The sequence below is a fragment of the Thamnophis elegans genome, chromosome 4 (genome assembly GCF_009769535.1).
Source record: "Thamnophis elegans isolate rThaEle1 chromosome 4, rThaEle1.pri, whole genome shotgun sequence".
In the NCBI taxonomy this organism is placed as follows: Eukaryota; Metazoa; Chordata; class Lepidosauria; order Squamata; family Colubridae; genus Thamnophis; species Thamnophis elegans.
Window position 1 is genome coordinate 53,019,834 of NC_045544.1, and position 18,091 is coordinate 53,037,924.

At 39.6% G+C, this 18,091-nt stretch overlaps 1 protein-coding gene across 1 annotated transcript in view; it reads left to right on the forward strand.

Annotated features, from left to right (window-relative positions):
* Positions 1-17,690, forward strand: part of UST (uronyl 2-sulfotransferase) — a 157,232-nt gene extending 139,542 nt beyond the window's left edge. The window contains 1 exon segment of the mRNA XM_032217056.1: positions 16,365-17,690. Within this exon segment, the coding sequence (XP_032072947.1) occupies positions 16,365-16,651 (287 nt within the window). The 3' untranslated portion in view covers positions 16,652-17,690.
* The last annotated feature ends 401 nt before the right edge of the window (positions 17,691-18,091 follow it).

Genomic DNA, 18,091 nt, shown 5'->3' on the forward strand with positions numbered 1-18,091 from the left:
CTAATATTGCAAAGAAAACCAAATTGATGCATCACCAGAACTTAAGCTTAATTCAAGGAATACTTTCTATGCATATGGTCAACCTTAATAAATTCATGCCAATTGCCAAGCATCTGAATTTTGATCATGTGACCATGGGAATGCTGCAAGAGTCATAAGTGTGAAAAACGGTCATAAGTCAGTTTTTCCAGTGCGCCTGTAACTTTAAATGACCACTAAACAAGTACTAACTTGTATTTATAGAATTCTATTGATCCTCTTTTCATATTAGCTTGATTTGGCCAGAAGGTGGCACTACGTGTCTTCTTTTCTTTTACAATTATAAAATAGACCCTTAAAAAGCAAACACTCTGCATCTGATTTGCCCATCACATTTTCAGATTTTATATTTTTTAAGAAAAAATGAGGAAGTTGAAATTTCCCTGTCCTTCCTTCTGAATATAAAAGACTCAAAATTATCTGAAATAATAATGATCTTAAGAAGGGTTATGTAGCACTTTTTAAAAACAACTTTTATTTCGTTCCCTTTATGAATATAGCTGGAATACTCCTGCTTGGAATATTTTCATATAAAGAAAGAATAACATCTATTAATTACAAAAATGTTGCTGCACTGTTGCTTTTATCACAATAAAAAAAGAAATTATGCATATAAATATAAAGTATACGTTATTTATCTAAACAGGAGCCATACATCTTCAGTTAGCCGGTCATTCGTGCATCTAGAATTGGTGTTTACTGCAGTGCATAAAAATTCCTCCACATGGGTTTATGACTTGCATTTGCTCTTCAATAGTTACATTAAAGTAAACTAAGGGATAAATGTGCAGTCAAGCACAATAGTTTCGGAACAGAGGGGAAACATACTGTTTTAATTCTTTTTGTTTTAATTATGTAAAAAAAAGTTAGTGACAGAGATTTATAAATTCAAAATTGGATGCCTCAGATTGGATAATAGCAAGGAAATGTGTAAATCAGTATAGAGCAGTCACTGAGACAAGCAATTGCAAAGATACGGCTCCCAGTACAAAATCCATGAATCAGATAACACCTAGATTTTGTAGCCCCGTGTATTTTTTTAAAAAATGCCTCCTTTTTACAAACAACTGCAAAAGAACCTTGAAAGTAAGCCGAGATAAGATGGTGGCAGAGAAACAAAGCAGTCCATCAGTAGCCTGCCCCCAAAGGGGTACTAGAACTAAATCTATAACAAAGAAACTTCTATATTAAGAAACCAGATGTGAGCATTGAAAGAAATAGCTCCATGGGGCACAATATTAAATAGGCCGTAAAATGTCAACTTCATAATGTTAAGTCAAAAAGAAACAAACAAAATGCTATAAATATAAATAGGAAATTAAATAAAGGAAGTATATGTGAATCTAGTTTTCTACTTGAGGCAAATGCCTCTTTTATTGAATAACAAAGGAATCCAAACTAAAGCTGCATAAATGGAAAAACAAGGTTTCCCATTCTTTTTTCTCCTACTCACAGAAGGCTTGTTGAGATAGCCTAGGAAGAATGCTCCTGTTCTCATGCCTCTATTGTATGGCTTATTCTCTACGTAGAAGGAGGACAAGAGAATAACCTGCTAGATCAGTTCTAAGAATGCTTTAGTGGGGAAAGCAGAGCCTTCCTAAAGATTCCCATTATGGTCCAAAGCCCTGACTACATAACCCGAGGAGCCTCTGCTATTGCCATGTACAAAAGGCAGAGAGAGAGTAGTACTCAGCTGTGCAAAGAAATGCCTTGTGTCAGATAATCTACTTGAAAGCGGAATTTGGTTCCCAGGTAGACTGGTTTTTGTGATGAGTTGTTGACTATTATTGGCCATGCTCAGAAAGTGCGGAATTTCCTGCATATAAGACTATACTATGGCTGAGTATTGTAAAATGATTTCCATAGTAAAATTGAGGAAAAGCTTCATCCTAACAGTAGAAAATTCACATCCATCTGTTTGCAGTTAATTGTTCTAATTGGAGCTGGTGTGTCGAGGAAATGATCACAACACAAACCATCCTAATAATGAGAAAACAGCTTACCCAAAGCAGTTTCCATGTACAAAAGGCAGAGAAAGAGAGAAGTACTCAGCTATTCAAAGGAGTGCCTTGTGTCAGATAATCTACTTGAAAGCGGAATATGGTTCCATAGATTTCTTTTAGGGTTATCCTTAACCCCTCAAGTTCTGTTCTCTAATATATTTTTTTTAATCACCTGTTCAGCAGATGAGGAGGCTAGAGTAATCTGACCCTGTACATGACCAACAAATAGTTCTTAACTTACCACCATTCATTTATTGACTATTAATAGATATAATATTGCTGAAAAAAGTGACTTGTAACTGGTCCTCCCACTTATGATCATCACAGCTTCTCCACGGTCAGGTCATCAGAATTTGGGTTGTTGGCAACCAGCTGTATTTATGATGGTTGTAGCATCATGGGGTCATGTGATCGCTATTTGCAACCTTTTCAGCCAAGTTCCAACAAGCAAAATCAATGGAGGAAACCAGATGCATTTAATAACCTCACGATTTGCTTATTAAAGATGGCAAAAAAGTTCCTAAAATTGGGCACATCTCAGTTAACAGCCACATTGCTTAGTAACAAAAGTCCCAGTTCCAATTGTGATTGTAAATCAAGGACTACTTGTATGTTGAATCCAGAAACAAGAAATTAGACACTGACTCACAAGAAGATTTACTTGTAGAATAGTAGACCAATTTCGTTGTATACATGATGTACAATGACAATAAAGACTATACAATATTAGACATGTAGTTCATCCCTACATTAGATGCTTATATTATCTGTCTCTACTTTCCTTGTAATCTGACTTGAGTTAAACTCAATAGTGACTTCCACATATCACGGCTGAAGTGTGAAATATACACGTTTTAAAGAAATACATTTCATGTTTTGATTATGCTTATATGATTTTCTCATCATTGCCACAAACCACTGAATATAACATATGAGTTGCTGTGGAAAAATTCATGCGATAGTAGCTGCTCTGTGTCAGTAACTCTTTCATATGAATTGTATAAAATAATGCTGTTCAAGATCATTTTCGGATAATCTTTTTGCTGCTCTTTATGGGAAGTGTGCCTCAGAAAAAAGCCAACTGAACAAAAGTGGGCCTCAAGCCAGCTCTGAGGCGATGGGAAGACTTTTTTTTCCTAATTATGGCAGCGAGCTAAGGAAATTCTTGAATATATGTCCCCTCCCTTTTTGCTGTCTTCTCTTTCATTAGACAGCAGAGATTAAAGTATTCCATTTGCAATAGGTCTATTATATGAGGAACATGATTACTTTAAACAATAATTAATAAGAACAACCCCAAAAATTCAGAATCATGGCTTATTCATATTAAGCATAATTCAACAACCACAGTCCTCACTCTAAACATCTTAAGAAATAGGTTTAATCTTTAATGGGACATATCATTCCCATGAAATAGATGAATTGAGACTCATCAAAGTTCATTTATGTAGCAGAAAACATTGTTTGGACATAATCCTATGTGGGGGGGGAGTATTTGTACCATGTTTATAGGGCCAATTTGATAAATTGGACATTCCCAACAGAGTCTTAACATTCCAATTTAAGGACTAGTATTGGCCTAAAAGAATTTGAGGGGTTGGATATTTGAATACCAATAATCTCCATTAGGGTACTATCTGCTTTAATTGCATGTTCCTTTGAGGCTTTTTCAGTATCTCTTGAATGCATAGAAGAAAGTAGATGGAAAGCATTCTTACTTACTAACGATACTCTTCTTAGAAGAAATATTTGCTTGGCATCAATTATCTGAGGCCTGAATTTGATTTCATACAGCATTTTATTTATGATTATATATTGTGAACAAGAGTTTTACTTGAAGAGCAATAGCAATAGCAGTTAGACTTATATACCGCTTCATAGAGCTTTCAGCCCTCTCTAAGTGGTTTACAGAGTCAGCATATCGCCCCCACAGTCTGGGTCCTCATTTTACCCCCTTGGAAGGATGGAAGGCTGAGTCAACCCTGAGCCGGTGAGATTTGAACAGCCAAACTGCAGATAACAGTCAGCTGAAGTGGCTGCAGTACAGCACTCTAACCACTGCGCCACCTCAGCTCTAGAGCAGTTAGAAAGCCTTTTAAATAGATGAAGTAAGACTCTAAATGATCACAGCAAATTCAGTTTTATAGCTATGAATTGTTCCATTAACTAACCATTGAAACAGTACAAAGCTATAATGATTTACAACATTTTCAGAAGGCTCATTTTGTGTTAGGATTAATCTAGGGCATATAGAGTATGGGATTGTGGGTTGCTTTTTTACAAATCTACGCAGAATTGCATGTACGTGTTAGTATTTTGTTAGAAATCACACTCAGCACATTTTTCTCTGGTTGTAACTTGAGCCACTTGAAACTGCAGTGGTTTCAACTAATTCCCCCCCCCCGCCCCCAAGTTCTAGTTCAACTTATATTCAATGATTCTTAACATTGTTTCAATCCATTCTTCTTTTGCAAATGAATAATGGATTAGCAGCATTTCTAGATTTTTAGCACCTTGGCTTTTGGCGTAAGATTTATAGCAAGAGTTATTTAGATAGGTTTCGGAATCGTTTTAAATTTCATCTGGCAAAAATGAATAGCTAGGCATTTCTCAGGCTTCAGTATACCAACCAAGCTTAATACATTCTGAAAACTTAAAATACATTTTTTTTTTAAAAAAAACACCTCCTAGAAGTATTTCTTACTACTTTTCTAATGAACCTTCTTCCTTTTGATTTTTGACCTTTCATTTTTTTTAACCTCTTTTTCATTTGTCTCATTATTCCAGGAAGCAAAATAGTCTTCCAGTATCCAATCATCATCACCATCTTCTTCCTAGCATTATTCCCATAGGTTCAGAGTCCACTTTTCAGGTCAATGAATGCTATCTTGCAGCATCTGGGCCCAAGCGGGCAATTTCATGAGCCAAGGTGGCGCAGTGGTTAAATGCAGCACTGCAGGCTACTGCTAGATCAGCAGTTCAGCGGTTCAAATCTCACCGGCTCAGGGTTGACTCAGCCTTCCATTCTTCCGAGGTGGGTAAAATGAGGACCCAGATTGTTGGGGGCAATATGCTGACTCTCTGTAAGCCGCTTAGAGAGGCCTGAAAGGCCTATGAAGCGGTATATAAGTCTACTGCTATTGCTATTGCTATTGCTATAATTTCTATGTCTGTATTTATTGTGTCTTGCCATCTTTGCTTTGACCTTCCACCTGGATGCTTGTCATCCGTGTTAAAGTGGAAGGTGATGGAGCCAATGGAGGGGGGTGCTGCTTGTAGGACAATATCTAAATAAAAAGTAATTTACTGCAGAAGTGAATTTTAGTTATTTATATTGGATAAAATACATATTTTTATTTATGGAGAAAAAGGAAATTTCCAGAAGCAAGAAGGGATAAAGATAACATTTAGCCATAAGCAACTGAGTACTTCAATTACATTGAAGGAAATTAAACAAATTATTTTGTCCAAATGCTAGCAGAACTCATTTTTAACTGTTCATTTCCCACCCTATGAAATAAACTGTGATGAAAGCTTTATTTTTTGTTAAAAAGGAATAACATTATCTTGAAGAGTAAAAACAACGCAAGTACTTACAAGCATCAGGAAGGGAAAGAGACAACATTGAATTGGTTATTTGGATTAACTGTCTAATGTCCAGTAGGTGGCAATAAAATCTAATCTTCCAGCCTGTTTGAATGAGAATTGTATATGAATTCCATCAAGCTACTGTGGGGGATTTTTCTTAATATATTAAGAGTGCAAATATGTATGTTGAGTGATTTGAAGGTTTCTTTTTCTTCTAGGTTTGGATTGATGCTTCTCTTTAGCTACACATGCTGGGCTCATACAGTTTGACTGGGTCAGGAGCAGTGTAGAAATTCAATAACCATATAATAGATTTTAGTTGAGATATTTTAGTTGGGAATTGGTATCTAGTCTGTGAGAAATAGACAATAGGCAGGTCTCTTTAATTGATAGCAGTAATGCTTAACTGCAGATCTTAATATAGTGTTGTGTTTGCTTGAAGTTTTCTCAGAAAGTAACCAGCAATCAATGATGTTGTTTCTACATAAAGCTTATGTGGAACGCCATTCACCACCTGTGTTCAGGCATTCTGGGTCATCTGCAATTTCCAGATCATTTTTAAAGGTCATTCCATAGAGATTGCGTTACAGTTATTGTGTCTTGGTTATCAGCTCATGAGCCATCAAAATCAGTTTTGTGCCTTCTAAATAGGTAGGAACTTAGTTTTACTTCTTTCTTTAGCACCAAGGCTTGATCAATGTCCCACATCAGTGTTAGATTAAAGAAGCCACCCAATTGCAAACCTGGTACATAGAAGACTATATAACTCCACCCAGAACAGACATTTCTCAAGAATCATAAAATTCATTCTCCAAAATCAATAGTAATTTTATCAACATCACAAGTTGAACAATCAAAACTAGTACAAACTAAAAAAAAAGTAGAAGGTGTAGAAAAGGGGAAAAAATAGAGAAATTGAAAAGAAAGAAAAAATATAGTAAAGAAAATAAAGAAATTACTTTTCCCTTTATCACAAATACTGTATAAACAACTTTAGCAATTTACCCCCTTCTCTTAAAATACTTCCTTCCCACAATCCATTTCTTATCTATAAACAAATCTGTGAAGTCTTGTCACTTCAGTTTTCACAGAACTATCCAGCTGTTCTGGAGAACTGTAGGACATGTTAACCCACATGTTTCAAGTGAAGAAAGAGAGCTATTAAATTGTGGAAAGAAATTCATAGCTTACAAGTGCTACAAATTATTTTTATAATTGTACTTTGGGAATGAGTAAGTGAGAGTAACAAGATGGCATATACTGCAGAGCTGTATGCCTTTAAAAAAAAGGTCTGTCTAATACAATTGGGCAGAATATTAAAATGGTTATAAAAATACAAAAGTAAATTTAATCTCAACTTCCTTTCTATTTAAAAAAAAATGTTCATCTTGGATTCAGGCATTGGAGATATTTAAGGACTCTTAAGAAAGCCATCAATAATGTTTTTCAAACCCTCTTTTATTTCCTGTATTGTTCTAGTCCAGGAGAAAGTCGATCCAATTATTCCCTTTCCAAGAGACATAGTAAACCTGTTGGGAAAATTGTGTTAGTTGTCATCAGAAGAAAATGTTAGTAACTCTTTCCCCTCTTTATCACTTTGTTTACTTCTGAAGCAAGCTTAATTTCTTGACAGTGGGCTCTCTGTTCCTTTAGGGCTGGATTGAGGATGGCTTTGATTCTAATTCTCTGGCTGTTAGTCAGAACAGTCAGTCTCCATGTCACAAGTGGAGTTTTCTAGAGAGAGAACTTTATTCTCGTTTTGATATTCTCTCCTCCCCCCCCCCCCTTTCTTAATGTCAAACTTCCTCAGTTTTTGAATCAGACTCCTTACATATTACTAAAGTGACCAGATTTTAAAATTGGTAAAGCGGGACACCATTGATGGGAGTGGGGGAGACCAGGCCTTTTTCCATTTCAAGGTGTTGCTGCTTCTTCCACGGCCTCCTTCTCCCCCCCCTTCTTGGAAAGCTTCGGGCGGCTCCTGGGCGGTTGGCGTCCGGGTGGGAAGAGCCGGAGCGATCGGGTTGATCGGGATTTTTTTTTTTAAAAAAACCATCGGATTCCTTGAATGCCCGCACGTGTGCGCAACACAGGCCTTTTTCCATTTCAAGGCGCTGCCGCTTCTTCCACGGCCTCCTTCTCCCCCCCACCTCTTGGAAGTCCAGCCAGCTGCCCACCAAGCTCTCCGCGGAGACTCACACAGAGTTTTCACCGCGATCTGCCTGGTGAGAGGAGGCAGCAGGTTGATGCAGGCCAAATCCACATCCTGGTGCAGCAGGACCTCCTCTATCCGGCTGGTGTAGAAGGGGATGCTCATTTCCTTGGCCAGTTCTTTTGCCTCTTCCTGAGTGCGGCCCCAGAGCGCCTTGACCGCGAAGCCCTCGTCCTTTAGAAGCAGGATGATGACCTGGGCGGTCAGGCTGGTGCCAAACACGCCCACCCCGGGCAGCATGGTTGTTGCTGCTGCGGCTGCTTCTGCCTGCTTCCCTCCACCCTCACCTTTTTCCTCCCCTTCCTCCTCCTCCTCTCTGCGATCTGGATGCCCGACGCGCCTTCCTTTCCTCCGCATTCGGCCCTTTCGCGTGGAGCCTCAAGATTACGAGCAATGCGGGGTTGCTACGCTAAGGTCGCCCGGTCCCAACTGGGAACTGCTGCTGCTGCTGCTGCTGCTCCCGCCGCAGGCACCCAGCGGCACCCGATCGCTGCAGCAGTGGCTGGCTCTGCTCCCGGTTGCGGGCCCCTGCCGCGTCCAGCGCGTCTTCATCAGCAAGCGGGTTGCCTGCCCGGCTTGCTGCCACTGCTCCTCCATAGCCGGGTCATCCCAAGAGGAGCTCCCCCGCCTAGCTGCGTTGCACACACGTGCGGGCATTTTTTTAAAAAAAATCCCAATCAACCCGATCGCTCATTTTTTTTAAAGGTTCCAGATCTTCTGCAAACACCCTACTGCATCCCGGCCATCTCCAATGCAAGGGCAGTGAAGGGCAGCCAACAAGAGGCGCGGGAGCTAGGAGCAGCCCTTCTTCATTCACAAATCAGGAAAGAAAACCACCAGACTCCATTTGTTGAAATCAAGTGTACTTTTACTAATTATAAATGAATAGAAGCGTAGCAAAGCTAAGACTGGTTATTTAGGCGCAAAAGCGAATAATATATTGTATAATTCATTCCCCTCCCCTTGGCATCCCCTGCACAGTCCAATCATAATTCTCCCAAATGACAGGTGTGAGATAACTTCGAAAGGCATCACCAGGATGGAATGCTGGTCCGTTGGCCTTGGCGGAAACACTCCTCCTCCACATGCGCAGTAAGGTGGTCCGGTCAAAATCTAGAATCTTCCTCCAGCACAACAATGAGCCCCCTCCCAAATACCATGCTCCCCCTCGCCATTTCAATGGCAGTCGAAGCAGTAGCAAAGCGGAGGCTGACATGCCCAGCAGTCACCTGCTTCCAATCTCCATCTGCCCGATGGAGGCTGCCCGGCTGCTGGCGCTGCTGCGACTCTGCTCCACCGCCGAAGATGCCACCGCCACCCCTTCGCTGGCTCTTCCTGCCCACCACCGGCTGCACCGCGGCCGACTCGCCCAGGGCGGGCTGCAAGGCTTCGGGCGGCTCCTGGGCTGCGGGCGTCCGGGCGGGAAGAGCTGGAGCGATCGAGTTGATCGGGATTTTTTTTTAAAAAAACGCCGGATTCCTTGAATGCCCGCACTTGTGTGCAACGCAGCTAGGCCTGGGGAGCTCTGGGTCGTATGTGTTTGGGATGACCCGGCCATGGAGGGGCAGCAGCAGCGAGCTGGGCGGGCAACCCGTTTGCTGTTGAAGACACGCTGGACGTGGCAGGGGCCCGCGGCCGGGAGCATAGCCAGCCACTGCTGCAGGAATCGGGTGCCGCTGGGTCCCTGCGGCAGGAGCAGCAGCAGTTCCCAATTGGGACCAGGCGCCCTTAGAGTAGCAACCCCGCATTGCTCATAATCTTGCGGCTCCGTGCGAAAGGGCCATCCAGATCGCAGTGAGGAGGAGGAGGAAGGGGAGGAAAAAGGGGAGGGTGGAGGGAAAGCAGCCGAGCAGCCTCCATCGGGCGGTGAGGCGAGCTGCGTGTGAGGCCGCTCGGTCAGCCCACCCCACGACTCCTGCTAGTGCTCGGCAGCGCGCAGCCACCGCGCAGCCTCCATCCCTGCAGGCCGCACTCCTGGCACACAGCCACTAGTCTATAGACAAAGATAGACCTGGAAAAATGAGTGAAAATGTTTGCAAGAGGAAGCCACGTGGTGGAGCGAAAAAAGGGGCGGGGCACCCTTTCTACAAAAATCGGGACTTTTTAAAAATGCCCCGGGACGCGGGACAAATTATTAAAAATCGTGACTGTCCCGCCAAAAGTGGGACGTCTGGTCACCTTACATATTACATACTAAGTGGTGTGAAGTATTCAAACTCAAGAAGAAGGGGAAATGGGAATGTCTACTTTTAGTACTTTATTTTCATAAATGATTAATGGTATTCGTAATCAGAGCAGTTTTGAAATAAAACAGAAGACTGTCATGAATGGGATACCCTTTTTACTTATGCTGTATTGGCTTTGTGCCATAACACTAAGCAAAAGGTTTAGCTGTAGAAGCCCCACCCTGCCTCATCCTCACTGACCCAGCCCTTCTCTGTCGTTCAAAAAGCAGCTTTGGAGGCCAAACTTTCTCTGTTGGCCATCCAGGCTGAATAAATGTTGCTGCTGCTGATTTTCACAATAATTTTCTATATCAACCTTTTAAAAAAAATACAAAGAATTCTTCATGCTTTCTAAATCTTATCTAATATCTAAGAATGAGTTGCTTGAGCTCCCAGCCAGATAAATACATTCAGTTTTCTCATCATCTTTCCTTCCATCTATTGATAAAATTGCTTTTAAGCATCATGGATTTTTTTTAACATGGGCTTTAAATATGAAGTAAAAGCAAAAGTTGAAAAAGAACCATCAGGTCTCTTCCTCCACGTTTCATTTTGGAATTGTTAAAAATGACCCATTACTCCTCAAATCTCAGTGCCACGTACAATCCATATTCAGTTCAAATAACCCATATAATATTTTCCCCCAAAAAATGGAACTCAAAGTGAGAAGTCTCTGAGAGACTTCTTTTAAAGTGTCCTAATAATGTTCCAAATTCATGTACCTGAAATTTAGCTATTTGCCACCGATTTCCATGGCATGATTTTACAGTGCTTATGAGGGGCAGGTTCAAAGGTAAGCAAAGGAACATCCTACCAATTCCCAAAACTGGGCAGAAAAAGCATCCTCTTGCTGCAAGTGAAATCAACTCCCCATTGTAGGGATCTTGCAGGTTTCCCAATATATAAATTTGATACATAATTTGTATTCCCCAGCCAATAGAAGATCATCTCTAAACAACAGATTGAAATGGATTACAGATGCAGAACTGTTTAATTTTATACTTGTGATGAAGAGGAAAGAATACATTCAATCCCATAATTCCTTGATAGTTTCTTTTAAGAAGACAAAGCAGTTATCAAACCTGAACATGAGAACTGTTTAACCAGTGGTGGGTTGCAGGTGGTACGCCCCGGTACGTGTGTACCAGCGCCAGCCCGGAGCACCAGATACCATTCCACACATACAGTGCCTGCACAATGCTCCGCAGAGCAGCTAGAGCATTGCGGAGTGTCACAGAGGCGCTAAGATCCATGTGCACACTGCACGCGTCCATGAGGACACCGCCAGCCCTGTTCCAACTGTACTGGTTGGAATGGGAGTTGAAACCCACCACTGTTTAACCAAAAGGAGAACTTCCAACCTTGAAATATTAAGAGAACATGAAGGAACATTGGCTAAAATAAACATATTTAATATATTCAGCTATGTTGTTACATTTGAAGAGAGAATCTGGCTCCACAGGTTTCTTGGACAATTGCCAGTCTTTAGAGTAAAGCTACTATAAACATTGAGAACTCTGTATCAAAACATTGCCTCTGGGATTTCCCATTCTTTCACAGGTTCAGGCTGTAAGAGTAATAAATATGCGTGATCCATCATCTCAGCACTATCTTAATAGCTCATTGTCATATATTGTATAACATCTATTGTATGTCATCATTTTGTTATAGAAAACAGCTAGAGATATACATTCCTACAATTAGTGTACAATTGTACATTCAAATAATTGCACAGCTGTAAGTACTTTGGCCTTTTTTTAAAAAAAAAAGGCTGCTTAGAAAAATATACATAATATATAACAAAGCATTACTTTTCCATTGCTTTTAGATAGATAAAAGGAAATTTGGGTTTTTGCTTCACAGAGCAAATATTTGTGATTATTTTCTCCCCCCCCCCCCCTTTTTATTTTTTTCTTATTTTCAGCATGGATTTTATCACTTGCAAACTGGTCTTTGGTTGACTTAAGTAATAAAAAGCGAAAGGAGATACTATAAGACAAAATAAAGTTTCTAAAATAAATGGCTCACAGTTTGCTGCGCTCCATATGGCAACCCGTCTAGAAGGTCATAAAATATGGGTTTCCTGTCTTCAACTGAAGCAGCTGAGTTTACACAGCATTTTTAGTATGCTTGGTCTGGCATGGAGCCAAACAGGCATCATTTTTTTTTCATTATGTGCATTTCATAGATGAGTTGGGTGGTTAAGTTCAAGAAACAGGTTTGAGAGTTAATTCGGATTTTTATTAAAAGAAAATACAGAGTTGTATAAACAAAACGAGAAGGTGGAGATTAGTACCATGATAGAGGTAGCGGATTTGGCTAATTAGGCTCAAATCTCTAATGGCAAGTTAATGTCAATCATGATGGAGGATTAGGATGTTATTGCAGTGGGGTGGGCAGTTTTTCATTGTTCTTTATCCTGCCTAGAAAGAACAATCTGTATAGATGAACAGCCAGAGTATTTGATAGTAATTCACTCCACTTATTCTCCTATGAGGAAAACTAAATTATATATTCATGTATTTCCATTACATGGTTTTAAACATAATGTGGATGTTATCTGATCAGCACAGTTTTAATCTTTTACTACCACTGGAATCTCTGTCAGAATCAGGTTCGACCTATATTGTATAGGTCTGTGATGGCGAACATATGGCCCATGTGCCACAGGTGGCACACAGAATCATATTTGCCAGCACACGAGCCGTCAGATCCTGAGCACATGCATGCACCAGCCAGCTGATTTTTGGCCTTTTGGAGGGCTGGGGGAGGCCATTTTCGCCTTCCCTGGGCTTCAGGAAAGCCTGCGGAGCCTGGGGAGGGCAAAAATGGGCCCAATGGGCCAACTGGAAATTTGGAAAGGATTTGTTTCTGGCCTCCGGTGGGGGCGGAGGAGGCCGTTTTGCCCTTCCCAGGCTTCAGGAAAGCCTCCAGTCATGCGGACATGCCTGGGGCAGAGGGTTCAGGCAGGTATGCGGGACGCATTGAGGGTGTGGGCATGCATGCATGATAGTGCACATGCGCACAATTTTGGCACACCTTTACAAAAAGGTTCACCATCGTCAACATAACCACCACAATTGAGCTCATAATTTATGATGCTGTGAGAAATGTATTAAATGAGTTTTGCCCTATTTTATGACTTTTCTTGCCACATTTGTTAAGTGAATCACTGCAGAAGTTAAATTAGTAGTCTGGTTGTTAAGAGAAATTTGGTTTCTCCATCAACTTTGGTTATCAGAAGGTCTCAAAATCACATGACGCAGGAACACTGAAGCCGTCATAAATGTTAGTCAGTTGTCTAGCATCTGAATGTAAATCACATGACCAAGGGGATGGTGCTATGCTCGTGTGAAAAATGGTCATAAGTCACTTTTTCAGTGCCGTTGTAACTTCGAACGGTCACTAAGTAAACTTTTGTAAGCATGCACAAGCTCATGAATGAGCAGGAACTCTTGTAAATAGTTGCCTGTACAAGTTATAACTTGTTAATCCCAATCTTTGGGGTTGACTTGGATGCCCAGTCAGTGTCATAAATGGAGATACAAAAAGTCTGGGGTAAAGAAAAGAAGATCCAAAATAATAATAGCAGCACAATCTAGAGACAGGTCAAAGGGTCAAGTAGATTCTCAGATAACTAGCCAGTACATTACTGTCACTGCAGACACTATCAATCAGGGGTGGGATTCAGCCTGTCCAGACGGGTTCGAGTGAACCGTTAGCTCTGATGATCAGCTGGGAGCAAACTGGTTCGCTCCAAACAGTCAGTTTGGCCTGCCCTGCGCTTTACTTACCTATATCCCCTCAGCTGATTCATGTAGCAGAACGGATTGCCGCACCACAGCTGTGTTACTCTCTAGAAGTTACTCCCCAGAGCCTGCACAAAACACACAATCACCGAACCAGTTGTTAAACCGGCAGGATCCCACCACTGCTATCAATGCCAATTCCCCAGTTGCAATACACATATGGTCAGGAAAAAAAGACTGAAATCCATCTTTCATATAATAGTTCCAGGTAGGTGTTGCTTCAACAGCTGATATTTAAAAACTATAGCAGTGGATAAGACTGCAACATAGCTTGTCCTTCAAAGGATGATACAGAGGGTGATTCCTAGTATTTTTATCTTTGTCTAGAGGCAGCTTGCAAGGATTTAGTGCTGGAGGAAAGGAGGTTTGAAAGGTTGAATCCTTCATCTTGCCACCCCACAAAAAATGTCTTGTTATCTGTAATATAAACATAATGTTCCAAAACTGTTGAGTCATAGTCTTGAATTTAAGGTAGGAATGCAGAAGGCATTGTGCAAGGAGTCATATTCCAAAACTGGACGGGAACAGGACAAAAAAATAAGACTATTTCAATTTAGTTGATTAAAATAATTTCTTTCCATTTATTTATTAGGTAGTCCTCACTTAATGACCGGTTGCTTATTGACCAGTTGAAGTTACAATGGCCTTGAAAAGAGTGTTTTATGGCCTGACTATCATAAAATGTTGCACTGTGTCAACATCTTCAACAAAATCGTATCACTGCATTTTGGTTCTTGGAAACCAGCTTGTACTTACAACCAATTGCAGCATCCCACAGTCATGTAAACCAGCAATCTCTGATCTTTCCAGCTTGGCACACCGGCAGTGGTGGCAATGGGAAGGGGATAGTTTCACGTGTGTGCATCACTTTCACAAATGCAGTTTCCAATGCACGCACACATGTACTCATTCAGCACTGCCATGGCTAGTTCCAAATGGGTTACGGCCTGGCACTGGGCTGCAGTCCACAGGTTGCGGACTCCTGATGTAAATGCAATTTGTGCCTCTTTTGTGTTTTTTTTAGCAGAAAATGTCAAAAATACCCATTGCATATGCCGGATTAGTTTAATGACTGAGTGGTTCATTTGACCATGATGACTATGATTGTCATAAAAACTATTGTAACAACTACCTCAACTGTGATTTATCGCCAACATTTCAAACTCAATTGTAGTAATAAATCAAGGATTCCTGTAATAATTTTCCTATTTTGTTAGTTTTTTGTTTGCTTGTTTAAGTTATGAAAATAATTACTGTAATTGATCAGATTTTCAGAACTTTATAGTAATTAACAATAAACAAGACACTCTTTAATTAAAACACCCATAGTAAAAGTAAAATCAAAACTTAAAATTATAAAAGCTCAAACATCAAATCAAGCCATCTTGAGGATTAACTCTGTTTTCTAGTACTACATAATGTAGGCCAGGGGTGTGACGGGGGGATCATGTGACATATTGGGACTTTTTCCCCCTTCGCTGAACTGGACATGGGCATGGCCAGTGCATAATGCATCTAGCCATGCATTTGGTCATGAGTTTGACAGCCTATGTAGGCCATCAAAAATCAATGCCTGCATGCATTATAGGATTTACAGAAATGGGGAATTATCAGAAGTTTTCTTTTGAGGCACACAAGTTGGACAAGTTAATTCTGAGTGAAGGGATGTCTAAAAAACTATTCAAAGAAACTCTGGAGGCTCTTGAGAGGCTACTTTAAATTTTTGGAAGACAATAGATTGTACTTCCCTGGATTGAGGAGGAAAAGGAAACTGATTGCACATACCATTTTCAGCTAGCTCGTTTCATATTAGATAAAACACATCATATACTGCATTTAAAAGATTTAGTGATTGAATTGCTTTCAGAAACATATAAATGAATGAAGATAAGAAATGCATAGAGGATTCCAGGAGAATACAGTCACATTGCAGTTATGAATTCTTCTTTTTCTCTATCATAAACACTATCAGTTTTGTAAATTGGTTCCAGATCTAAAATTTCTCACAACTGTCGTGTCAGTTAAATTACAAAGACCAAAAGTAATCAGGATAAAAATGGATAGACAGGGAGACAGTAGACAGAATGGATGAATGGACAGGCAGAGTAAAAAGTTCATCATAACAACTTAAATCCCACAATTTCACTTTCACTGGGAACATATCTTATTCTCTCTTGGATTTATTCATAATGAAAATCTTGGAGTTCTGGTTAAATCTCTGAATTCTATTTAGGTCAGAATTTTTTAAATACCATGTCTTATTTAGAGCCTTTGAAGTAATGTTTTGCTTAGGTTATGGTAAATAAAAATTTTAAAAAAATATTTGATATAATAATAAAAAAATGAAACCCATGTTTCAGTTTTGAGATATTTGCAGGCTCATTTCCTTCCAGGGATCGTGTGTATAGCAGAGGGCATGTTAGTAATTCAAAAAATAATGAAAGTGATTGTCTTGACATAAATTCCGCTTTGTCCAAATGTCTTACAGAGCATAGGAAGCTTGGCAACCTAACTGTGACAGTGAAAAAAACCGTCCCTTCAACAGAATCCATCCAGATCTTGTACCAGCGCATGAGATATGAATATGAATTCTACTACTATGTCAAAGAGCAGTTCCACCTGCTAAAACGCAAGTTTGGATTAAGATCCTCAAATGGTAACTCTTCTCCTAGGCCAGAATTTGCCATTCCTTCTCCTCTAGAAACTGAAGAGCCAGTAACAGAAGATGAGGAGCAAGACGATGAAAAGTGGTTAGAAGATATTTATAAAAGGTGATGCAAGACGGATTCCAAATTGTTAAAAAATGCTAATAACAATCTGAAGAAAGTGAGTTAATACAAAGCAGCATTTGAAAAGACACTACTCTTAGATTGAACTCAGAAACCCCTTTCTGAAAAGGTGTATTTGTTGAAATATTTTTGTTTGTTTCCTGGGCTCCACAGCATTATTGTAGTTAGAATATACTTTTAAATATATCATCTCTTGTTTAATTAGAAATAACATTGATGTTGTAAACTATTTTTGTATATGGTACTTTACAAGATGATATCACCTTGTTGGTCATTTGCAATTTTCACAAAACTAGCTTGCCTGATGTAGCATTTAATTTAATATATTAGAGTTTTATTTGAGCACATTGAAATAATAGCATGATATAAGAGATTTGTCATTGCCTGAATAAGGAATGCTGTTGTTCTGAAATAACAAAACTATCCATTGCTACTAATACCATTTGAAAAGAGACAACCAGGCTGTTAACAACAGTAAAAATAGGAATATAGAGAAGCCTAGTTAATGACTAGCATGCTCTAGATGTGTTTGACTACAACTTCAGTGATTCCCAATTAGATCTGTGTTGCCAGTAACTGGCTGGCAGCAAGGAGAGTTGTAGAGTGTTGGGAATTTGAGAAGGTGGGTATCATTAAATATCAGTACAGTGCTGAGGTTGAGTAAAATCGAAAAGGATAACATTAATGGAATTTAAACTTAGACTGCAGAAGAAAATATGAGATATTCTTTTTTTTATTTTAAAGGAGATTCCTTTTTCCATAGTAGTTTTGACAATAAGCAAATATCCATAAAAGAAGGGGAACAAGAACTTTATGGGATGTTTCTGTAACATTGTAAATATTGATAAAATTAATTGGTTCTAATTTCAAGACATTATTTCTGAAGGTGGAAATTTATAATTGCCTCAACTACTCTGAAAATCTGATACTTTCTGACAAATAAGACTGAAGATGAATATGCTGTGATCCCATCAGATGTCTTCAGTTCTTTTTCTCTCTCAAAGAAGTCAAAGTTTAACTCTTGCATATAGATAAGCAGCAGATACTCTTAACAGCATCCTCAAATTGTACTCTGACTGCAATAGTCAACATTTATGACTGATAATCAAAAATTACCACTTGAAAGAACAAAGTTGTAAGAGTTGGGTGCGTATTCTGTTTATTGTTTTGGTGTATATTAGTCAACTCCCATTTAACAAATTCCCTTTTCAGAGCCGATGGATATCTGCTGCATTCTGTTTTTTTACAATGCTACTAGCAGGATTTGAACACACAAATTATGTTGTGGCTACACACTTACATGATTGAAAAATCTCACTAGGTGGTTCCAGTGCACTACTCTGAAGGAACACACTGGGAACTCAAAACAATAATTAACCAAAATGCTGCATTGTATATTAAGTGGTTTCTATGAAATTACATTTAA